Source organism: Cherax quadricarinatus, chromosome 65 (assembly GCF_038502225.1).
Source record: "Cherax quadricarinatus isolate ZL_2023a chromosome 65, ASM3850222v1, whole genome shotgun sequence".
Lineage (NCBI taxonomy): Eukaryota > Metazoa > Arthropoda > Malacostraca > Decapoda > Parastacidae > Cherax > Cherax quadricarinatus.
This window is the reverse complement of record NC_091356.1, coordinates 5,514,288-5,540,170: the sequence shown is the minus strand read 5'-3', so window position 1 is coordinate 5,540,170 and position 25,883 is coordinate 5,514,288. Positions and strand designations below refer to the sequence as shown.

At 37.0% G+C, this 25,883-nt stretch overlaps 1 protein-coding gene across 2 annotated transcripts in view; it reads left to right on the top strand.

Moving 5' to 3' along the window:
- The window catches only part of LPCAT (lysophosphatidylcholine acyltransferase), a 165,999-nt gene that overhangs the window by 98,879 nt on the left and 41,237 nt on the right, over positions 1–25,883 (top strand). The window contains exon 3 of one of the 2 annotated variants that reach the window (XM_053793771.2): positions 19,211–19,428. The exons of the other annotated variant lie outside the window; for it this stretch is intronic. Within the exon in view, the coding sequence (XP_053649746.2) occupies positions 19,211–19,428 (218 nt within the window). The remainder of the gene's footprint in view (positions 1–19,210; positions 19,429–25,883) is intronic. 2 annotated transcript variants of the gene reach the window in all.

Here is a 25,883-nt window from a genome sequence, read left to right as displayed (position 1 = left end):
GAATTTTTTGCTTATAAATTTAAGTTATCATATTATAATGAGAATGAAACTATTTCTCATTAAAGGCAATGTTCTTTTCAATCCCAGGTTTTAGTTTGCTATATCGGACTATTCTACTTAAATTTGTATGTATTGAGTGTTAAGTTTCATAATTCTTCAGTCATTGGAAATGAATTCTGTTGGACATCTTGTAACTCATCTGGTCATTTTGTAATTGACAAAGCGTTTAAACTCTTTGCATGTCTAACTTTTTAATTTAACTTATAATTGTTTGGGTTTTCTTATCTCTTGGAAGATGGATTAAACTTTCTATACTCTCTAAAACCATCTTAAATTTTTTTTTAAGGTTTATGGTGTTTCACATTTATGGTTTATTGTATTATTAGCTAGCATTTCAAATCTCTTATAATATAAACATATGCTCTAGCACTACAGTTTTATATTTTCATGATATTGTAAGTTATTCAGCCTCAAAAGTGATAGTTGAGATAATTTATTACATGCTACATATAAACGAACAACAGGAATAATAATGATGCTAGAGATAGGACAGTAATTGAAGATTTTTAAATGAATTAGTGTCCTTGGCAAATAAAAATGAAATTTTGCTTATAAAACGTACGACCAAAATAGCGGAGGAGTCTCGTGAAAAATATTATAATGTAAAAAATATAGTCAGGTAGGTTTCTATATAGATGCTGAATTAAAAAAATATGTAAAACACTGTACAGTATATTGTTTTGGCTTGTCAGTATTCAGGTAACTAAAATTCCTTATGGAAAGATATGCTATATAGTATTTGGTTTATCAGGAATTTTCATTCATCTTTGTTGGCTAATGAAATATGCAAGTCTTAAAATATGCAAGTCTTAAAATCATGCAGTTAATAGGATAAATAATGGGTGAGTACTGATCCATAGGTCACATTTTCAGTATTGTGTTGTACCAAGATACAGCATAATTTTGTTCCTGGTGAAAGTATGAGTGACTCCACTATCTTGGGGCTGTCATGCCTCTCTTTTCTCTTTGTGTATAAAATTAATTTCTAGTCCTTATTAATTTACTGTATACTACAGTACAACAATGTTCTATTAAATTATGTGGTACTTTTATTCATTCAGAATACTGCAACTACATTAGTGATTTTTTTTTTTACAGAAAAATCACCATTGTGTAATAAAGAAATCGTATTAGTGGGCCACTGAGTACATACAGTTTAAAATACCACAGTTACCTAGCTTTATAATTTTTTATTGTAATTAAGCTTATAGCATAAGGGATGTTTATTATGTTTTATCCATGAAATGTGCAGTAAACCTGTACTGTATATGCAAAAGGCTAAAGGTTTCAAAGTGTTAAGGCCTTGTATGCCTACACAATAGATGTACATGTATACTATATTAAGAAACTGCAATGGTATTGGAACATCTTATGAATAAATCGAACTTAATTAATATAGCGCTGCCTCTATCATCTACTAAATTCAGTAGCATTGTCATGAAGGAACTAAAAAATATAAAGATTGTGACAGATCTTGTTACCCTATACAAGCTCACAGAATAAAACTCATTCTTGGCTAGGGCCCAGCCAAAACAATACTTGCAAATTCAATTTCCTATGCAGTATCAGTAGTGTATTATCATATATTACTGACTATGACTCACGAAATCGTAATGACACGATTGCAAGCAAACAATACCACGGGCGGGGATAGAACCCACAATCATAGTCTCAAAACTCCAGACCGTCGTGTTAGCCATTGGACCAGCTAGCCACAATAAGATTCTTCCAACTAGGTATATTTCTACACCATAGGAAGGTTAGCATAGGGACCAATGTGACCACAAATGCAAGTTTTTACAGACGAATCTCCAGCTAGCGTGGCCGTGATGAACTCTAGCTCAGTCCCCTCAAAGCCGTTAACATGACTCTCGAATCGTAATGGCATAATTGCAAACAAACCATACCATGGGTGGGGATAGAACCCGCGATCAGAGAGTCTCAAAACTCCAGACCATCGCGTTAGCCACTGGACCAGCTAGCTTCAATAAGATTCGTCCAACTAGGTATATTTCTACACCATAGGAAGGTTAGCATAGGCACCACTGTGACCACAAATGCAAGTTTTTACAGATGAATCTCCAGCTAGCATGGCCGTGACAAACTCTAGCTCATGTTAACGACTTTGAGGGGACTTGAGCTAGAGTTCGTCACGGCCACGCTAGCTGGAGATTCATCTGTAAAAACTTGCATTTGTGGTCACAGTGGTGCCTATGCTAACCTTCCTATGGTGTAGAAATATACCTAGTTGGACGAATCTTAATGTGGCTAGCTGGTCCAGTGGCTAACGCGACAGTCTGGAGTTTTGAGGCTCTCTGATCGCGGGTTCTATCCCCACCCGTGGTATGGTTTGATTACTGACTATACAATGAGTTTTTTTTTGGGGGGTGGGGAATAAATATGCCCTGAGTAATATTCCTCCCCCTCATAAGTGTGAACTACCCAAAAAAATATGAAAAAAGCTATTGAAAAGGAAAAAGTATTCCAGCAGTTTACTTCAATAAATCTTCCGTATAACAGACTTTGGAAATATGGAACAAGATTCACCAAAGTCAGTGTATTTGGAAACAACAGACAAAGCTCATTGGTTACAGAATTATTCATCATTGTTACATCTATGGCAAGCCAATCTTGTCTATCCACTACAATTATCATTACTGACCACCTGCATCTCCCAAGCTTAGAGTTGCTCTCGTGGACAGAGCCAAAACACATGAACCCAGAAATTTAAGACCTAAACTGATGCACATTGTGTATTCAGTAGGTAATGTATATCCATCATATCCAGCTTCTCTTTGAACCCTGATTATGTAGACAGAGGGAAGTAAAGGATATATAAATCTTGGTCCAGTCTCTCTGTTTATTTATAAACATTACCTCCAATATCCTCACATTTTAAACCTGATGATGCAAAACACATGAAAACGCAACTTTTGTTGACTGCTATATAGTAAACGCTAATTTAGTCACATCTGTTAATTAACCTATGACTCCAGTAGTGATGAACAATTTATATATAAACAGTGTCCTCTTTGGACATAAAAACACTGACTGTGTTAACTGCTGATACAAAAATAAAAAAAAATGATTTACAACCATCTGTGAGGCCTGAACACGCACACCCTTTTTATATCAGGTTTTGCAGAAATCGTAATTTATAGAGGGGAAATTATACCCCATCTCATGACCCAGACCATCTTATAACAGGAAATATGTATACTATTTTTTGCATTACGTATTCACATTCATATTGAGTTAAGAATGTTGAAAATATTTGACCATTCATTATTCTACTGAAGGTTATCATGTAGCTTTCAGTTGAATAACTAATGTACTTGAGGGTACTGAGTGTGTTAGGCCACAGGTAAGGTACTGTCTTTGCATCCTCTCTTGTGGGCACAGTGCTACCCCACCACTGCTTCATATATGTATAGACCCATGGGGGGTTTAGTCCTTCACGTAAAAATAATATTGATACAATACAGCCTCTCTTCACTTAACGACAGAGTTCCGTTCCTAAGACCATGTCAGTAAATAAATTTGTCGCTAAGTGAGGAGCATGCTATAATGGTAGTGGGTGTGTGTCAACTGTCTTTGTCACCTTTGCACCATTTATAACATTTCTGGTATATTTTTAAATGTTTATACAGTAGTGTACTGTATATTGTAATAAAGGAAATCTGCTCTAATATACATTATTTAGGTATGCATACTGGTGAAAGAGCCTGTCATAAGTCTGAGTCGTTGGTAAATGAGTACGTTGCTAAGTGAGGAGAAGCTGCATATAATTAGTACTGAACATGTAAGTGTGTATGCACCTGGAGAAGAAAGAAGTGTAGAGGAGAGAGAGAGATTTTGGGAAATGTTGAGTGAATGCGTGGGGAGTTTTGAATCAAGTGTGAGAGTAATGGTGGTTGGGGATTTCAATGCTAAAGTGGGTAAAAATGTTATGGAGGGAGTAGTAGGTAAATTTGGGGTGCCAGGGGTAAATGTAAGTGGGGAGCCTTTAATTGAGCTATGTGTAGAAAGAGATTTGGTAATAAGTAATACATATTTTATGAAAAAGAGGATAAATAAATATACAAGGTATGATGTAGCACGTAATGAAAGTAGTTTGTTAGATTATGTATTGGTTGATGGGTAGGCTCCAGGATGTACATGTTTATAGAGGGGCAACTGATATATCGGATCATTATTTAGTTGTATCTACAGTTAGAGTAAGAGGTAGATGGGAAAAGAGGAAGGTGGCAACAACAAGTAAGAGGGAGGTGAAAGTGTATAAACTAAGGGAGGAGGAAGTTCGGGGGAGATATAAGCGACTGTTGGCAGAAAGGTGGGCTAGTGCAAAGATGAGTAGTGGGGGGGTTGAAGAGGGTTGGAATAGTTTTAAAAATGCAGTATTAGAATGTGGGGCAGAAGTTTGTGGTTATAGGAGGGTGGGGGCAGGTGGAAAGAGGAGTGATTGGTGGAATGATGAAGTAAAGGGTGTGATAAAAGAGAAAAAGTTAGCTTATGAGAGGTTTTTACAAAGCAGAAGTGTTATAAGAAAAGCAGAGTATATGGAGAGTAAAAGAAAGGTGAAGAGAGTGGTGAGAGAGTGCAAAAGGAGAGCAGATGATAGAGTGGGAGAGGCACTGTCAAGAAATTTTAATGAAAATAAGAAAAAATTTTGGAGTGAGTTAAACAAGTTAAGAAAGCCTAGGGAAAGTATGGATTTGTCAGTTAAAAACAGAGTAGGGGAGTTAGTAGATGGGGAGAGGGAGGTATTAGGTAGATGGCGAGAATATTTTGAGGAACTTTTAAATGTTGAGGAAGAAAGGGAGGTGGTAATTTCATGCACTGGTCAGGGAGGTATACCATCTTTTAGGAGTGAAGAAGAGCAGAATGTAAGTGTGGGGGAGGTACGTGAGGCATTACGTAGAATGAAAGGGGGTAAAGCAGCTGGAACTGATGGGATCATGACAGAAATGTTAAAAGCAGGGGGGGATATGGTGTTGGAGTGGTTGGTACTTTTGTTTAATAAATGTATGAAAGAGGGGAAGGTACCTAGGGATTGGCGGAGAGCATGTATAGTCCCTTTATATAAAGAGAAAGGGGACAAAAGAGATTGTAAAAATTATAGAGGAATAAGTTTATTGAGTATACCAGGAAAAGTGTATGGTAGGGTTGTAATTGAAAGAATTAGAGGTAAGACAGAATGTAGGATTGCAGATGAGCAAGGAGGTTTCAGAGTGGGTAGGGGATGTGTAGATCAAGTGTTTACATTGAAGCATATATGTGAACAGTATTTAGATAAAGGTAGGGAAGTTTTTATTGCATTTATGGATTTAGAAAAGGCATATGATAGAGTGGATAGGGGAGCAATGTGGCAGATGTTGCAAGTACAGTGGACCCCCGGTTAACGAACTTTTTTCATTCCAGTAGTATGTTCAGGTGCCAGTACTGACCGAATTTTTTCCCATAAGGAATATTGTGAAGTAGATTAGTCCATTTCAGACCCCCAAACATACACGTACAAACGCACTTACATAAATACACTTACATAATTGGTCGCATTTGGAGGTGATCGTTAAGCGGGGGTCCACTGTATATGGAATAGGTGGTAAGTTACTAAATTCTGTAAAGAGCTTTTATGAGGATAGTGAGGCTCAGGCTAAGGTGTGTAGAAGAGAGGGAGACTACTTCCCAGTAAAAGTAGGTCTTAGACAGGGATGTGTAATGTCACCATGGTTGTTTAATATATTTATAGATGGGGTTGTAAAGGAAGTAAATGCTAGGGTGTTCAGGAGAGGGGTGGGATTAAATTATGGGGAATCAAATTCAAAATGGGAATTAACACAGTTACTTTTTGCTGATGATACTGTGCTTATGGGAGATTCTAAAGAAAAATTGCAAAGGTTAGTGGATGAGTTTGGGAATGTGTGTAAAGGTAGAAAGTTGAAAGTGAACATAGAAAAGAGTAAGGTGATGAGGGTATCAAATGATTTAGATAAAGAAAAATTGGATATCAAATTGGGGAGGAGGAGTATGGAAGAAGTAAATGCTTTCAGATACTTGGGAGTTGACGTGTCGGCGAATGGATTTATGAAGGATGAGGTTAATCATAGAATTGATGAGGAAAAAAGGTGAGTGGTGCATTGAGGTATATGTGGAGTCAAAAAATGTTATCTATGGAGGCAAAGAAGGGAATGTATGAAAGTATAGTAGTACCAACACTCTTATATGGGTGTGAAGCTTGGGTGGTAAATGCAGCAGCGAGGAGACGGTTGGAGGCAGTGGAGATGTCCTGTCTAAGGGCAATGTGTGGTGTAAATATTATGCAGAAAATTCGGAGTGTGGAAATTAGGAAAAGGTGTGGAGTTAATAAAAGTATTAGTCAGAGGGCAGAAGAGGGGTTGTTGAGGTGGTTTGGTCATTTAGAGAAAATGGATCAAAGTAGAATGACATGGAAAGCATATAAATCTATAGGGGAAGGAAGGCGAGGTAGGGGTCGTCCTCGAAAAGGTTGGAGAGAGGGGGTAAAGGAGGTTTTGTGGGCAAGGGGCGTGGACTTCCAGCAAGCGTGCATGAGCGTGTTAGATAGGAATGAATGGAGACGAATGGTACTTGGGACCTGATGATCTGTTGGAGTGTGAGCAGGGTAATATTTAGTGAAGGGATTCAGGGAAACCGGTTATTTTCATATAGTCGGACTTGAGTCCTGGAAATGGGAAGTACAATGCCTGCACTTTAAAGGAGGGGTTTGGGATATTGGCAGTTTGGAGGGATATGTTGTGTATCTTTATACATATATGCTTCTAAACTGTTGTATTCTGAGCACCTCTTCAAAAACAGTGATTATGTGTGAGTGTGGTGAAAGTGTTGAATGATGATGAAAGCATTTTCTTTTTGGGGATTTTCTTTCTTTTTTGGGTCACCCTGCCTCGGTGGGAGATGGCCAACTTGTTGAAAAAAAAAAAAAAAGTGTGAACTGTAGGAGTTTTTCTATAACAATACATATTACATGTTTAAGTGCTAAAATTTTTTACTGTATGTACACTAAGAAACATGTTACACATTTTTGGTTAAAAGCTGTGGGAATGCAAGGAAGTCTCACCTTTCCTCAAGAAAACTGCCTGCTGGGATCATTTCTCACCATTTTTTTTTTTTAACTACTGTCAGTCTTATATCAACCCAAAATTTGTCTATTTCACTTGTATATCTTGTGGCATATTTATTGGCAAAAAATAGCCAGTAAAACCCTGAAACCCACCATAGAAAGTGCCCCAAACTTACTAATTTAACCCAAATAGGGCCTGTGGTTAGCTGTTCTCATTATTCCCTATGCAAGGTAGGAATTTTTGTTTACTTCACACTCCCAGTCTGCAGACCCATTCTCTCACTTTTTGGCCTAAATTTGTCATTTCTGCACAGGATTAAGTATTAGATTGTTTGAATGCTAAGCTTATTTAGCCTGATATGAAGAGATAGTAATGTTCTTTGGAAAGATAATTTTGGTTATAATAATTATTGGGTGGTAGAAATAGAGCAGCAACAGTAATGCATAAGCAGTTGGTTTTGAAGAGAGAGGTTATAACTGATATACATATTAGACATTTACAGACTACATTATCTAAATTGTATTTACATTGCGTTTAGGTGTGTTTTACACAAATAACCCGCACATAGAAGGAAGAAACTTTGACAACATTTTGGTTCGCCTTGGACCACTGCTTAATGTGACTAGTTTATGGTCCAAGTTAGAATGACACATCATCATAGTTTCTTTCTCCCATGTGCAGGTTATTTGTATGTTGTTCCAGCCAAGGTATTATTCCTAAGTGTTCTTCTAGGTATGTTTTATTGAGTGACAGAATATAGCGATGACTGATATAGTAAAACCCACAAATTTCCTAAAAGGAAGGAGGCTTAATGCCAGTGAAGAAATCTTGATCCAGGATCTATCCTTCACTTCCTTGGGTCAAACCTGAATGCCTCCCATTCTCCACATGGTGCATGTTTACTGTAGAGCTAGTGCTTTCCCATGAAAAAATAATGATAATACAGTACATGTATTAATAATAATATAGTAATAATAGTAATTCAGTAGTAATAATAATAAGAAGAAGAATTAGGAGGAAAGGAAGAAGGGAAAAATAAGAGAAGAAAATAATAATAACAAACCGTCAAATTTGAGGGTAGATTACATTACTAGTGGTCCCACGAATTTAGAATCGGCAGATAATGCAAAATTAGGTCTGTATAATAATCATTCAGATTTAAGCTCATTTTGTGTTTCGGGAGTCGTTTCTTATTAATATTGCTCTAATTGAGTAAATATTAACATTCATAAGGAAAAATGTCTAAAAAGAGATTTGATTATGGAAAACCCACTGAACATATTTTAACCCTTTCAGGGTCCGTCCCGTAGATCTACAGCTTTACGTTCAGGGTCCAAACTGTAGATCTACGTCATGAGCTCAGCTCACTCTGATAAACTCTGAGTGGTACATTTGGGCCTAGATATGAGAGAATACATCTATGTGGTATGTGTGCACCACATAAAACAGATCCTGCAGCACACTGTGTATAATGAGAGAAAAAACTGAAATCATGATTTTTCGATTAAAACAGCGAATTTGCAGTGTTTTTTCGTATGTTTTTTATAGTTGTATTTGCGATTTCTTGGTCTCATTTGATAGAATGGAAGACATATTACAGAAATAGAGATGATTTTGATCGGTTTTAGCACTGGAAATGGCTTGAAACTGAGCTCAAAGTAGCGGAAATGTTAAATTTTTGCCGATATTCAAGAGTAAACAAACGACCTCACACATCTAATACACACCAGCTGGTGGGTCTAATATACATTCACAAATATGGTGATGATATTTATACAATTATTACAGTATTGCATAACAGTAAATCTTCTATTTTTTGGTGTGAATAAAAATTCATTATGTGAATAAAAAATAAAAATGGAATTTATTTGTAAAGCCTCAAAACGTAGCTAATAAACAGAGGAAATGTTAGTTTAGTGCCAGGAATACCTACATTGTTTATTCTGGACCCTATTTTGAAATTGGAATATTTTGAACTTTGTGTTAAATTGGCCAAATTAACAATTTCCGATCACTTTAATTTGTAGTTGAAACAGTTGACTTGGCGATTTCTTGTGCTCAATCGATAGAATAGAAGTAATACTAGTGAAATAGCTAAGAATTTGGTTGACTGGAATAATGTAATTGGCCTAAACTGGGAGTCAAAGTCGGCAAAATCACCGATTCGTAAATATCGCTGACACATCAAAATTCACGAGAGCATAATTTCGTCAATTTTCCATCAAATTTAGTACTTTTTGTTTTATTACCTTCACAAAAAGATTCTCTACCATTTCATAAGAAAAAATAAATTTTTTTTTTTTTGGACCCTGAAGGGGTTAAATGAAATTCAGTGATTGGTTGTTTATTCAGGGGATGTGCACCAAGCAGTCAAAAATGGGTACTGTAAATAAACACAGAAATAATCAAAGTTGTTTATAGAAGGCCTTTAATTAAGTAAAAAAAAAAAATGTTGGATAATTGAAACACATGAATTAGGATGCTTGGCAATTCAAGGGTTTCACTCTGCACAGAAATATGCCTTTGATCTAATTATATATAAAATTGTAGGTTACACACTTGAGTTGTAATGCACTGTACAGTCTTTACACTGACTGTTTAGATGTGAGGAGTTCTTACGAAATAAAAAACATGACATGTAATACTATAACAATATTGATAATTGACTATACTTGCAGTTTTCTTGGATGGAAGCCCTATTCAAAAATATAAAAAATTTAGTATGCATTTGTGTATCACATGAGAATCATGACCTATGGATTGGTGCCACTTACGCTTTATGTATTACCGTGCCCAAATAGTGTGTAAGGATTGCTGTTTATAGAGACCACAAGAAAATTAGTTCCTAGTAGTAACAAGGAGTAGAAGATATAAGTTTATGGCATAGTCACTCCTTCAGTTTAAAAATGGAATACCGTGAGTAACTAAATTGTAATGAACATTTGTCAATTCTCAATAACAACACGCGTGGAGGCAGAAACTCGGAATATTAATTTTTGGGGTTTATGTCTTTGTATGGGTTATTATTGTATGTGGAATACCGTGCCTGCATTTGAGTAGTTTTTGTAACTTATCTTAAAACTTGCAAACGTAATCAGAGCAAGCTTTCTGGATTTGGGTATGTATCACAATGTTTATTTGCAAACTACATTCCTGTATTATATACATATGTGGTTACCCATCTTCAGTAATTTTTTGAATGTTCATTTACGTGTAAGAAATACAAATATAGTATTGCATATTCCATATACTGCGGCCATCATTTCATAATCTTGATCAATATACATGTACAGACATTTGCAAACTGATATTTCACAATATCACAAATGTAACAATTTGTGTAAACAAGATGTTATGTTGACTTGTGGCAGAATCTGCTAGGTGGCAGCCTCATGCCTCTACACATGTATCATGATGGCACAAGTACAATATTGAAACAATTTTTTATTTAATCAACTGTTATGATAGGACCCGCTGTTTCCTTGAATTGCATTTTACACAATGTAGTACCTAGCCACACTGAATTTCAGTAGATAGTTTATATACTCTTCACAGCTGTCAAAGTAAACTAAGAAATCCAAGTTTGCATTGACAATTTTGATGGGTATAGTATGTAAACTAATTTTGAGTGTTAGCAGGTTATCATTTAAAATGTGATGTGGGGCAATAGTGGGAGATATTTCAGTCAGTGGATTAAGCAAAAATCTTCATTTCAGTTTTAATGTAGCACTGTGGCATTTGTGTGGAGGTGTGAGGCTGTGGCCTGGCAGATACTGCTTTGAGTCCACATGATGCTTTATTTACACATACTGTAGTACAGATAATTATTTTCATTTACACAAGCTATCTCTTGCTTTTTTTTTTTAACTAAGGTAATGCAAGAATATACTGGTCTACAGTTTCATTAGCATATACGTATTGGACAAGTCATACAGTACTTAGGATGTTTTTAGGAATTTTCCAAAAATTACACTTAGTATACTAATTATTCACTTTCTAATTGTTCAGAGAGGTTGAGCTAAAGGTTGCTTATATATAAAGGCTATCAGTAGGATGTATTCATTTAGGTTTAGTTTGTGGAATATGATTTTTTCCAAAATAGGATAGTGAGTTATACTAAGAGTTTAGTTATCTGTTTTTTATCAGTATTCACCTTTGTGCTTTTTACAGTTACTCTTTGTAAGTAGGCTTTGAGTAGTTGGGTGTGATGGGAGAAATTGCTATCCCTTCCCAGAGTAAGGCTGATGCTTGTTATACTGTATTGTGAAAGGGTCACTCTGGACCTCCCTCTTTTTTGTGGCGAAGCTGGGCATAAATCTCCACAAAGTATCCTCATTGCTACTGCTACTATATTGTAGATTGTGGAAAGCAGCAGCAGCAGCAGCAGTAGTAGTAGTAGTTGTAGTAATCTCATTATCTTTTCTGCTGCTGTATCTTCTTCATATATTATTCTTTTAGTTTCATTGTCATATTTTGATATTGCTGTGTACAAAATCTATAAACAATTTGTTGTTTTCACTGAGCATACATTTTCACCTTGCCTTTCTCTTTCAGAGTTCCTGTGATGCTTTTAATTTTCAAGCTGCTTGCATGTACCCCTAATGTTTGGCTGCGACTTACAATTTCATTGTACTGTGCTGGTTTTACTTTTTTTTGTATGAGCACCTATGTGGCAAATTAAAACTTTTCTTGGCTGCTTGAGGTTGTGAGGTGTTCTCAATATTGTGTTCACTACACTTGAAGATTTATGAACAAATGAATATACAAAATCATTAATGTAGTCTCAGGTATACTATACCAATAAAATATGTCTTGTCAGTATTTATATCTAATTGGTAATGAATGTTTATGGTGTATTAAGTAGGCTGTAGAATGTTTAATGTATGTTGGTTTTACGACTATTATTATTCAGTTAAACTATGAGCATTTAAATGCAGCAGTGGGAATACAAAGCTGGTCAAAGTTGATCTTATAATATTTGTATTCATTTCTTTATACTTGTATTAGTTTATCCAATGGGAAATCAAGAATTTTGTGATGCATCTTGCAGTCAGGAAGGTATTGCCTATAATATGAGAGCAGCTGCACTATAATGTAGTGGGATATGAATTAAAGTCCATTATATGTATGCATTAATATACTGCAGTCTTTTGGTTGATGCACCCTGTCATTATGTTCAAGGGATGCATTCCATGAGAATCTCATCATTGGTGAATTCAGTGATGCAGAATTTTTATTTTGATGCAGACAGTGGGATGTGTTCTGAATTTCCATTGTCCCATACCCACACTTAGTATAAGTCACACTTGGTACGTGTCAACAACGTAAAAATATGAGTTGCAGTTTCTTACCAAATTTTGCTAAAATCATAGAAATGTGTCATATCTATACCAAAGAAGCTTAAACTATACATGAATTTATCTAAAAGGAAGCAATAAACCAGAAAAAATGAAGTAATATATAAATAAAATATGAGAGGCAGTGTCTAGGAGATGTGGAGAGAGCTGCCAACTCTGGCTTTGGCCCTCGGCAATATCATGAGATTACACATTCTATGTTTAATTATTCAATACATATTTGAATTGTCTGTATGACATAGATTTTGTATGATCTATGGAGCTGCTAATATTATCATGTTTAGTTGAAGAAAAAGTAACAACACTCTTGCCCAAACTGAATCTAAAGTCTGGAGGGAAATAGCTCACCTCCACCTTTTCACTCAAAATATTACTGCACTCTAAAATAATAACATAAAATAAAATTTTGCTTTTCTGAGAAAATACATGGTTTTACAGATATTGTTTTACATTTAGTTTTTTTACATTGAGAAGTTTTTAGTTTGGAAATTAGTTTTGAGCATATTAAAAATAAAGCTGAAAATTACTTAATTATTTGTATAAGCTCAAGGTAAATTTTGTGATTGCTAAAGTTAGCATAACTCAGAGGATAAAATTATCAACAGATTGATTGTTCTAAGTACCAAAATTTTGTTTATTCATAGAATCAATGTTAATATAAGAGGACAGTAATGAAAAACAGTACTGACAGTTTCAACAATAAATATTTTTTTTTTGATAGGACATAACTGAAACAAGAAGTGCATGATTATGATTGCTGACTGGAGTATATCTGGAGAGTGTTCCAGGGGTCAATGCCCCCATGGCCCAGTCCAAGACCAGGCCTTGCAGTTGATCAGGGTTTGATCAGCCAGACTGGATAGGAAGATTGCATTAGAAACATTTGATATTTTGTATTTGGTCTTCATGAATATTTTTCAAAGTAATTGGCAGATAGGGAACTTTTCGAATCTTATGATAAGACTTCCACATTTTTGCGAACTTCATACATACTTACATGGAGTTTTTACTCAGATAAAGTTAAACACATGAAATATCAAATTAGCATTTGTTTCTTGTATTGTCTGTTCATTATGTTGCAGCTTTCTAAGAAAAGCCAAAAGCCTTTGGTAATGGTTTGTAGGGTGTGGCTGTGACCATACCAGGCCCATGGCCTGGTAGGCAATGCTCTCGCTTCACACTCTGAGTGTCCGTGGTTCAATTCCCGGCAAGGGTGGAAACATTGCATGTGTTTACTTAAGCCTGGACTTTAGTCCTGGAGGTGGGAAGTACAGTGCCTGCACTTTAAAGGAGAATTTTGGGATATTTGCTGTTTGGAGTGGCATCTGAGCTGTCATATCTGAGCACCTCTGCAAAGACAGTGATTATGTGTGAATGATGGAAATAGTGTACATTTGTCTTGATAAAATAGTGTATTACTATCTCTGGATTACCATTGCTGTCTTAATGATTGGCATTTGTTGCTTAAAATTACCATTTCATTTAATAGTCTTCAGACAACTGGATTATTTTATCCTTGCTTCACTTATGCAGTGATTTAAATACAAGTAATAATGGTAGAATAACCGACATAATGTTAGGTAAATGGACACAGATTCAACTACAGCCTCTCCTCACTTAGCGACATACTGGTTTACTGACACCTCGGACTTACGATGGGCTCTCTGACCAGTATGCATGCCTATATAATGTATACTAGAGCTGATTTCCTTTGTTCTGTTTACTACAATATACAGTACACTACTGTATAAACATTTAAAAATATAGCAGAAATGTTATAAATGGTGGAAAGGTGACATTAAAACAATATTAAAGATAGTTGACACAAACCCAGTAACATTATAGTATGCTCCTCACTTAGCCATGAATTCGTTTACCGACATGGTCTTAGGAACAGAACTCTTTCATTAAGTGATGAGAAGCTGTACTGTAACATTTTATTGTGGCAACATTTTGCCCTCCAAGAGCTTTGTCAAGCTTCTCACCAGGTAGTTTTAAATAGCAATTTTAGTCTGACAGAAATCGGTCGATATTTATTTCCACATACATCGTTTATACAAAGTTGGATGGCATTACATCAGTCACAAGGAAAGCACCTTGGTTATGCAGAGCATTTTGGACAAGCTTAAACCTAACTTGCTTCTATAAGAACTATAGTATTTTAAATATACATATAGCCTCTCCATACTTAACGACGAAGTTCCATTCCTAAGACCACGCCGGTAAACGAATTTGTCACTAAGTGAGGAGCATACTAGTATAATGGTAGTGGGTTTGTGTCAGCCATCTTTGATATTGTTTTAATGTCACCTTTGCACCATTTCTAACATTTCTGGTATACAGTAGACTGTCATTTACCACGGTTTTGTCTGGTATGTTTTGGTTATAGCACAATTGAAGAATTGCGGCATATTTTTGTATAACACTTCGTAAAATTAACTTAACATGATTCGTGGGAAGGGAAAAAATTTTTAGCGCATCGCCTGTGGGATAAATACCATCCTCTGCTAGGAGTTTATATCTTTTTCTTGTAATATGTTAAATCTGCCAAGCAGTCATGGCACCCAGTAGGCATACAAGTGTTGCTGAAAGTGGCAAGAAAAGGTTCAAGCATTTAAGTCTTTGAATTAACGAAGAACAGAGATATTAGACAAGAGATAGCCTATAGCCGTAATGAAGCGTCACTGTGCACATAAAAAGAATGAGGTAAACATGAGTGTGTGATGACTGATTTACTGACTTGACTGATTTACTGACTGGACTGATTTACTGACTGCTTTACTGACTTACTTGACTAACTGACTGACTGATTCACTGACTTGACTTACTGACTGACTGATTCACTGACTTGACTTACTGACTGACTGATTCACTGACTTGACTTACTGACTGACTGATTCACTGACTTGACTTACTGACTGATTCACTGACTTGACTTACTGACTGACTTACTGAGTTGACTGATCTACTGACTGACTTGCTGACTGATCTTCTGACTGACTTACTGACTGACTGACTTGACTGATTTACTGACTGACCTAAAGTTAGACCTTTTTCACTGAAGAGGACCCTGAAACGGTGTCTAGAGCAGCTGAAGCCTTACCGTCATTTGTATAATGTACTGCAGGGTAAAACAGAACAGAAATCCATTACAGAATTTATGCACACTCCAGTACAACCATCGACCTCAGTACAACCATCCACCTCAGCCCTGTAGGGCAACAGCATAACTCTCCACTCTCTTCACAATCACCAGCATCCACAATTTAAGGTAAGAAATACTATTATTTCTGTTGCATTTGTAATCTTAAGCAGTAAAAACAACATAATACATCACGACAGTGAACTACAATTACATATTCACTTTTAATTTTTGTAAGATCTGGAGGCCTAAAAAAAAGTTGTTTGGCTTTTTTTGGGCTTCCAGGAACGTAACCCTATTTTTTCTCTAAGTTCTTCAGTTTGACTAAAATGGCATTTTCAGGAACATAACTACTGTGTTAAATGACGGTCTACTGCATTTTTAAACGTTTATACTGTAGTGTACTGCATATTGTATTAAATAGAATAGAGGAAATCAGCTCTAATATACATTACAGTGGAACCCCAGATTTCGTCTGGTGCAGATATTGTACAATTCGGATTTTGACCACGTTTTTGGGTGAAATTTTACCCCATGTTTTGTACCTCTGCTCAGAAATCATCCATATCAGACGTGTCTGCTCACCCGGGACGCAGCCGCTCACACATGTGACTCAGTCTGCCTCTGTCACTTGTTCAGTGAGCAATACTCTGCATGTTCATCTGAAACATTTCATAATAATAAATTGTTTTTTGTGTTTGTTTATTGAGTACAACTGCAAATAAGCCACCATGGGGCCAAAGAAAGTTCCTAGTGCCAGCCCTTTGGTAAAGAAGGTGAAAACACAATAAAATTCAAGAAAGAGCTTGTACCAAAATACAAAAGTGGCGTATGTGTGGCCAAGCTTGCCAGGATGTATGGCAAGTCCAAATCAACAATCAGTTCCATTCTGGTGAAGAAAGTAGAAATTGAGGAAGCTATGTTGCAAAAGGGGTAAATATGCTGACGAAACAGAGATCACAAACAATTGAAGATGTGGAGAACTTGTTGTTGGTGTGGACCAACAAAAAACATTTAGCGGGAGATAGTGTTGTGGAGGGGATAATTTGTGAAAAGACAAGGCGGTTGCATGTGGATCTCATAAAGAAAATGCCTGGAATGAGTGCTGCTGTTAGTGAATTTAAGGCCAGCAAACGCTGGTTTGACAGATTCAAGAAGCGAAGTGGCATACACAGTGTGGTAAGGCATGGCAAGGCTGCAAATTCGGACAAACAATAATCTCTCCTCCCTCTCCCCTCCTCGCCTTCTTCCATATGCCAACAAGAATCTTCAATAAAGGTAACAGTGATTTAAATGTTTATTTATCCATTAAAATTAGTCATTTATATTTCTCATTGTTTTCTGTATGTAAAACTATAGTTATTCTCTATAAAATAAATTTTTTTTTTAATATTTTTGGGAGTCTGGAACAGATTAATTGGATATACATTATTTCTTATGGGAAATATTACTTCGGTTTTTGTCCATTTTGGATTTTGACTGACCTTCTGGAACGGATTAAGGATGAAAACCGGGTTCCACTGTATTTAGGCATGTATACTGGTCAGAGAGCCCATCGTAAGTTCGAGTCGTCGGTAAATGAGTACGTCACTAAGTGAGGAGAGGCTGTATATATATATGAGCATGTTAGATAGGAGTGAATGGAGACAAATGGTTTTTTGGGACCTAACGAGCTGTTGAAGTGTGAGGAGGGTAATATTTTGTGAAGGGATTCAGGGAAACCGGTTAGCTGGACTATAGCCCTGGAAATGGAAAGTACATACAATGCCTGCACTTAAAAGGAGTAGTTTGGGATATCGGCAGTTTTGGAGGGACATCTAAACTGCCATATCTGAGTGCCTCTGCAAAGACAATGATTATGTATGAGTGATAGTGACAGTGTTCAATGATGATGAAAGTTTTTTCTTTCTTTTTGGGTCACTCTGCCTCAGTGGGAAATGGCCAACATGTTAAAAAAAATGATTAAGGTGTAGAAATGGAAGACAGGAGTAAATAAAGGAGATATAAACAACATACTGAAAATATATTAGACAGGACTTGCTGCAGTGGGTTTAAGTTGGAAAAATTTTGATTTAGAAAAGATATAGAAAAGCAGTGGATTGGTAAGAGGGTTGTGGATAAGTGGAATAAACTTGAGTAGCATCATTGAAGCAAGAACCTTGTGTATCTTTAAAAATAGGTTAGACAAGTATATGAGTGGGTGAGTTAGACCTGCCTAGCATGGGCTAGGAGGTCTTCCTGCTGTAGTATTTCTCCTTATGTTTTTAAATACTCTGCAAAAACCAGCTTTTTTTTTTTTCAAAATGTATCAGATAAATTCCACTTTATTTTCTAACAATTATGTACAGTTTGAAAATAAAATTGTTTTTCATGGGCAATTGATACATTTGACTGTTATTTTCAGTGCTAACTTATGAACCCTCATTGTTATTTATATGGTGGTATAAGTAAGCACTTTTTTTTATTTATCTGGGCTGCTGAATGTTTCCACTTAATGTTAATAGGAGAAGACAGTTCTCTCACAACTATACACTGGTTACACCAGATTTGCCCATGATTATCTCATGGAAAGGTGGCCTGCTTTACTGTGAGGATTTCCAAGTTGCTGATTGATCAACATATTTAACAGATAGCCCTGTTTATCAGAGAGCTTGGTGACTATTTTCAACCCTTCTTTCATACTGACTGTTTATCCATCTCCATACGTATTGCCTTTATTGCAAATTTTATCTGTTTTATGTGCAATTGATCTGTTGCACTAATATTGAATACATTATCTCATTCACATATTGTTTTACCTTTATTAATAGTAGCAGTAGTCTTAATGCTGTGTTGATATAAAAAATAACGGATATTGAAAACAGAAAAGTTTGAACGAATAGGAAGAAATGTATAGGGTAAAGTTTTTAGAACTAGAACAAGAGGGAGGAGAAGAGGTCACAGTCTTGCATGAACGGAAGTAAGAATGTTTATTCAGAATTTTTCTTTACAAATAAAGTAATCTTTCTTTCTTTCAACGTACCAGCCGTATCCCACTGAGGCAGGGTGGCCCAAAAGGAAAAATGAAAGTTTCTCCTTTTAAATTTAGTAATATATACAGGAGAAGGGGTAAATAAAGTAATATACTTGATAATTGTATGTAATAGGCTCTAGGAGAAAGTTAAGCACAGTAAATACGTACTGTGTTGGGAATTTTTTAATTATGATAAAATTTCATGGGCTTCCGCAATCATGGTTATGTTTCTGTAGTTATAAATAGGTAATTACTAATACAGTAGGTAACTACACATTCCGATGTCATAGTGACCTTTACAGACTTGTTATTGTTTTGAAAATAGTACTTAACAGACTTACGTAACTTAGGACAAAAACAAGTCTTTGTCTTTTGAGTGGATGCTGGAGTTTTATTCAACCTTTTACAGTATTGAGTTACAGTATTTAATTTTTTCCAGACTTCTTCAACATAGCATCAGTTTTTTCCAGCCACATTTCCAAGGGTTTCAAAATTACCAGGAAATATCTCACTTAGGTTATATTTTGTGACTCCACAGGAAGATTCGGTGGTATATGGGCCTTATGGGTCGCATGATGATGAGGTGCTATGGCTACCAATGGATCAAAATCAAAGGGCGCTTAGCAACCAAAGCCGAAGCTCCCATCCTTATTGTTGGGCCTCATAGCAGTTTCTTTGATGCCATCGCAGTTTACTGGTCCAATGTTCCATGTCTGGTGAACCGCATAGAGAACCTACAACTACCCCTCTTTGGCAGTAGGTGTTTAACATGCTGTGTTCTCAAAGTGTAGGAGAAACCAGCTTTCCAGATTAAATAGGCACTTTCTTATGTTAGGCACATTGGCAGTAGGGAGTGAGTGTGTGGTTTGCTAGCATCTTCAGTTATTACTATATCTCGACATCGTACATCAGTGCAGCCATGTGACGTTTTCCTGATGTCATTCTGTAATGCTTAAAGTAATTATAATAATGTCAACAAAAAATTGTGCCATACAACAGCATCATTCCAAATTGTTCATCTTATATTTTCATGTGTTTTGTCAGTATGTTCGTGAAATACAATATGAACTGTAAAGTGATAATGTATTAATTTTTTAATTAATAGGCTATGAATGCTAGTCTGTTGTCTCCCTTCTGTCACTCATATACTTTCTAAGTTATATGTAATGTTTCCAGTAGACCTTGAATTTGATTAGAACTCTCCCATAACACAGTAATTGTAAATTGTAGCATGCTAGAAGTTAGTTTTAGATGTATTGCCTCAGGTGAAATGAAGTGCATGTTGTGCATCTTATTAATGTAAAAAACTGTATGCAATAAGTTGATCATGATATCCTGTATTGGGAAATTTTAATACTATACCATGTAAATATGCATTGCTGATGACAATTAATTCTAAATGATCAATGAAAAATTTCATTATGTGTAACCAGTATTTTTATGCTCCAATAACATGCTCCTACAAACATAACTTGGTGAGTCCTGGTGTTGTTTCAGACATCATGAGATCAGTGCTAGTCCAGATTGGGAAACATTTTGAATAATTGGGAATCTCCTCATAATTTACCATGTACATATATTATTATTTTTTTTTTCTTTCAACAAGTCGGCCGTCTCCCACCGAGGCAGGGTGACCCAAAAAGAAAGAACATCCCCAAAAAGAAAATACTTTCATTATCATTCAACACTTTCACCTCACTCACACATAATCACTGTTTTTGCAGAGGTGCTCAGAACACAACAGTTTAGAAGCATATATGTATAAAGATACACAACATATCCCTCCAAACCGTTAATATCCCAAACCCCTCCTTTAGAGTGCAGGCATTGTACTTCCCATTTCCAGGACTCAAGTCCGGCTATATAAAGATAACCGGTTTCCCTGAATCCCTTCACTAAATATTACCCTGCTCACACTCCAACTGATCATATATTATATCACCCATAAAAAGGATGCCCACATGCAGAATTAAAAGAATAGGAAGAATTACAAACAATATTTATACTACATGTAGAAGTCAGAGACAGTGGTAGAAGATGGGTGGATGTGTGTACTCACCTAGTTGTGGTTTCAGGGACCGATCCACAGCTCCTGGACTCGAGTCATGTGCATACATGCATGGGTATATGTGTGTGTGTGTGTGTATGTATTTATGTATGTGTATATGTGTTTGTATGTGTGTGTGTATGTACTCCTCTAGTTGTATTAACCCAGTTGTGGTTGCAGGGGTCGAGTCACAGCTCCTGGCCCCACCTCTTCACTGGTGGTTACTAGGTCACTCTTTCTGCTCCATTAGCTTTATCATACGTCTTCTTGAAGCTGTGTATGGATCCTGCCTCCACAACATCACTTCCCAGACTATTCCACTTCCTGACAACTCTTTGACTGAAGAAATACTTCCTAACATCCCTGTGATTGATTTGAGTCTTCAGCTTCTAACTGTGACCCCTTGTTGCTGTGTCCCATCTCTGGAACATCCTGTTTCTGTCCACCTTGTCGATTCCTCTCAGTATTTTATAAGTCATTGTCATATCAACCCTATCTCTCCTGTCCTCCAGTGTTGTAGGGTCGATATCCCTTACCCTCTCCTCATAGGACATGCCCCTTAGCTCTGGGACTAGTCTTGTTGCAAACCTTTGCACTTTCTCTAGTTTCCTTGCATGTTTGGCTAGGTGTGGGTTTCAAACTGGTGCTGCATGCTCCAATATGGGCCTAACGTACACAGTGTACAGGGTCATGAACGATTCCTTATTAAAATGTTGGAATGCTGTTCTTAGGTTCGCTAGGCGCCCGTATGCGGCAGCAGTTGTTTGGTTGATGTACTCACCTAGTTGCGGTTGCAGGGATCAAGTTACAGCTTCTCTCCCCGCCTCTTCACTGGCTGCTACTGGGCCACTCTTCCCGCTCCATGAGCTTTATCATACCTCTTCTTAAAGCTATGTATAGATCCTGCCCCCACTACATCATTTCCCAAACTGTTCTACTTCCTGACTACTCTGTGACTGAAGAAATACTTCCTAACATTCCTGTAATTCATCTGAGTCTTCAGCTTCCAACTGTGACCCCGTGTAGCTGTGTCCCATCTCTGGAACATTCTGTCTCTGTCCACCTTGTCAATTCCTCTCAGTATTTTATATGTCGTTATCATGTCCTCCCTATCTGCCCTGTCCTCCAGTGTTGTCAGGTCAATTTCTCTTAACCTCTCCTCATAGAACATGCCCCTTAGCTCCGGGACTAGTCTTGTTGCGAACCTTTGCACTTTCTCTAGTTACTTTACATGCTTGGCTAGGTGTGGGTTCGAAACTGGTGCTGCATACTCCAATATGGGCCTAACGTACACAGTGTACAAGGTCCTGAACGATTCCTTATTAAGATATTGGAATGCTGTTCTTAGGTTTGCTAGGCGTCTGTATGCTGCAGCAGTTATTTGGTTGATGTGCGCCTCAGGAGACGTGCCCGGTGTTATACTCGTCCCAAGATTCTTTTCCTTGAGTGAAGTTTGTAGTCTCTGGCCCCCTAGACTGTACTCCATCTGCGGTCTTCTTTGCCCTTCCCCATTCTTCATGACTTTGCACTTGGTGGGGTTGAACTCCAGGAGCCAGTTGCTGGACCAGGCCTGCAGCCTGTCCAGATCCCTTTGTAGTTCTGCCTGGTCCCCATCCGATTGAATTCTTCTCATCAACTTCACATCATCTGCAAACAATGACACTTCAGAGTCTGTTCTACGAGAAACAGCACTGGTCCTAGGACTGACCCCTGTGGAACCCCGCTCGTCACAGGCATCCACTCTAACGCCTCACCACGTACCATGACCTGCTGTTGTCTTCCTGGCAGATATTCCCTGATTCATTGCAGTGCCTTCCCCGTTATCCCTATGTGTGTGTATGTGTATATGTGTATGTATGTGTATATGTGCGAATGTGTATATATGTGTATGTGCATACATGTATACTCTCCTATTTGTGGTTGCAGGAGTTGATTCACAGCTCCTGGCTCCACCTCTGCTGGTCTCTACTAGGTCCACTCTTTCCCTGCTCTAAGAGTCTTATCATACTTCTTCTTAAAGCTATGTATGGATCCTGCTTCCACTGCTTCACTCTCCGGATTGTTCTACTTCCTGACAACTCTAAGGTTGAAGAAATACTTCCTAACACTCCTATGACTCATCTGAGTTTTTAACTTCCAATTTTGTTCCCCTGTTCCTGTGTCTCAACTCTGAAACCTTCTGGCTGTGTGTGTGTTTGTTTGCTTGTTTGTTTTTATCTTTGCTGCCTCTGCCTCCTATTTTGCAGCAATATTCAGAACCCATGCTCCCATTCCTCACACCTGTATAAAAGTGTTGGCCCACTATACTCTGGTACATTCCCTTGTACCAGAGTATGAATTTTCCAAATACGTATCTAAACACATTCACTGCCTCCATACTCCCTTCTTCCAATCTGGTATTCAATCTGTCATTGCCTAGACTTTTTGTTACCCACATCACCTTTCTGTTTCCTATGTTCACTTAATTTCCTTTTAAATACTCTCCCAAATTTATCCACCAATCTTTGCAGCTTGTCTTCAGAATCCCCCTAAAGAATTGTCATTAGCTAAGAGTAACTAATACCTCCCACTTTGTATCAGATCCATCTACATTATTTGTATGGCATAGATAAATATATATTGTTATTATTATCTGAATCCTACACCTTTTCCCAACACCCTATCATTCACTTTTGTTACTTCACCATCTAGAAATATGATAAACAAATATGGTGACATAACACATCCCTGTCTCCTACTTGCATTGGGAAATTGTCCCTTCTCTCTCCTATATAACCCAATCATACCCTCTGCACAAAACCTCTTAGCTGCTTTTTGTAACCTATTTCCTATTCCACACATTTGCAACATCTGCCACATGGGTTCCCAATTCACCCTATCATATTCCTTTTTGAAATCCATAAATGTAACAAAGAGCTCTTTACCTTTATATTAGTACATCTTCCTTATATGCTTCAATTAAGACACTTTGTCTACATATCCCCTACCTTATTAAATCCTCCCTTCTCTACTGCACTCATACTTTCTAACCCCTGATGAATAATAATTCTACCATAAATTTTACTTTGTATACCCAGCTTTATTCCCCTATAATTCTTATATTTTTGTTTGTCCCCCATATGCATACAAGTGAACTTTGCACACACACTGCTAATTCTTTGATACCTTCTCTACTTTCATTTATGTAATGAACAAACATACCTACTACTTCAACACTACCCTTAACATCCCTGTCTTAATCCCATCTATCCCATCTGTTTTTTCCTCTTTCATTCTACTTGTTGCCTTATGCACTTTTCCCACATTCACCTCTGGCTTCTCACTCCTATACAATGTTATCTATCCCTGCCCATGCATGAACTTACCCTCTCTCTTTTGTCATAAACATTCAGTAACTCATCAAAATATCTTTTTAGCCCTTTCAGGGTTTTGGCCGTACTAGTACAGCTTACGCACCAGGGTTTTTGACGTACTAGTACGCCTCAACTCTAGCGCCCTCAAATCTAGTGAGAGAAAGCTGGTAGGCCTACATATGAAAGAATGGGTCTATGTGGTCAGTGTGTGCAGTATAAAAAAAAATCCTGCAGCACACAGTGTGTAATGAGAAAAAAAAACTGACCGTGTTTCTGGATTAAAACAGCGGCTTTGCACTGTATTTTTGTATGGTATTTATTGTTGTATTCTAGTTTTCCTGGTCTCATTTTATAGAATGGAAGACATATTACATAAATTGAGATGATTTTCACTGGTTTTACAATGAAAAGTACCTTGAAATTGAGCTCAAAGTAGCAGAAATGTTCGATTTTTACCAAAATTCAAAAGTAAACAAATTATGCTAAGTGTCCAATACACGTCAACTGGTGAGTCTTATATTCTTCCACAAGTGCGCCGATATTATTTATATCATTTCTACACTAATGCAGTAGTGTGCATAACAGTAAATCTTCTATTTTTTTGTGAGAATAAAAATTCAAAGTGGAAAGCAAAAGAATGTAAGAGGGGCATGGGGACATGACTAATGAACAGAGGAAATGTTATTTTAGTGCCAGGAATGTCTTTCTTGTTTATTCTGGACCCTATTTGGAAATTGGCATCTTTTGAAATTTGTGTGAAATTGTCAAATTGCTAAATTCTGACCACTGTATTGGATAGTTGAAATTGGTAAATGGGTGGTTTCTTGTACTCATTCGATAGAAAAAATGGAGTTCTAGCAAAATAGTTATGATTTTTGTCAACTAGTACACTGGAATTGGCCGAAAATAGGGCTCAAAGTGGGCAAAATCGCCGATGCGTCAACATCGTCAAGACCACTAACTTCACGAGAGCATAATTCTGTAAGTTTTCCATCAAATTTCGTACTTTTGGTGTCATTATGATCGGGAAAAGATTCTCCATCTTTTCATAGGAAATTTTTTTTTTTTTAATTTGGCGACCCTGAGAGCAAATCTCAGAGAGGGCCTGGCAACCCTGAAAGGGTTAAGCTTTCCAGTACCTCCACCTTCCTGTTGTAACATCTCCCCTCTTTTGTTTTTAACTTCTGAGTACATTTGCTCTTCAGGTTTCCTCACCTTATTGATCTCTCTAAAATAGTTCCTTATTTTCCTCAAAATTTTCTCATACGGAGTTGCCCATTCTTTCAATAGCTCTCCTTTTGTACTCACACACTACTCTTTCAACATCCCCCATCCTCTCCATATACTCTGTTTTCCATCAAACATTTTTAATTTTTGCAGAAGCCTCTTGTATGCTCATGTTTTCTTCCTTACCACTCTCTTTGCCTCATTCCACCAATCATTCCTCTTCCCATCTGCACCCACCCACCCTCCTATACTCACAAACCTCTGCTTCTCACTCTAGCAATGCTTTCTCAAATTTACCCCATTTTTCCTTGACCACCACCACCTCATTTCCAGCATTTTTTCTAACCCACCATTTCCTCAATAATTGCTTGTATCGTTCTGGAAATGGGAAGTACAATGCCTGCATTTTAAAGGAAAGGTTTGGGATATTGGCAGTTTGGAGAGATATGTTGTGTATCTTTATACATACATGCTTCTAAACTGTTGTATTCTGAGTACCTCTGCAAAAACAGTGATTATGTGTGAGTGAGATGAAAGTGTTGAATGATGATGAAAGTATTTTCTTTTTGGGGATTTTCTTTCTT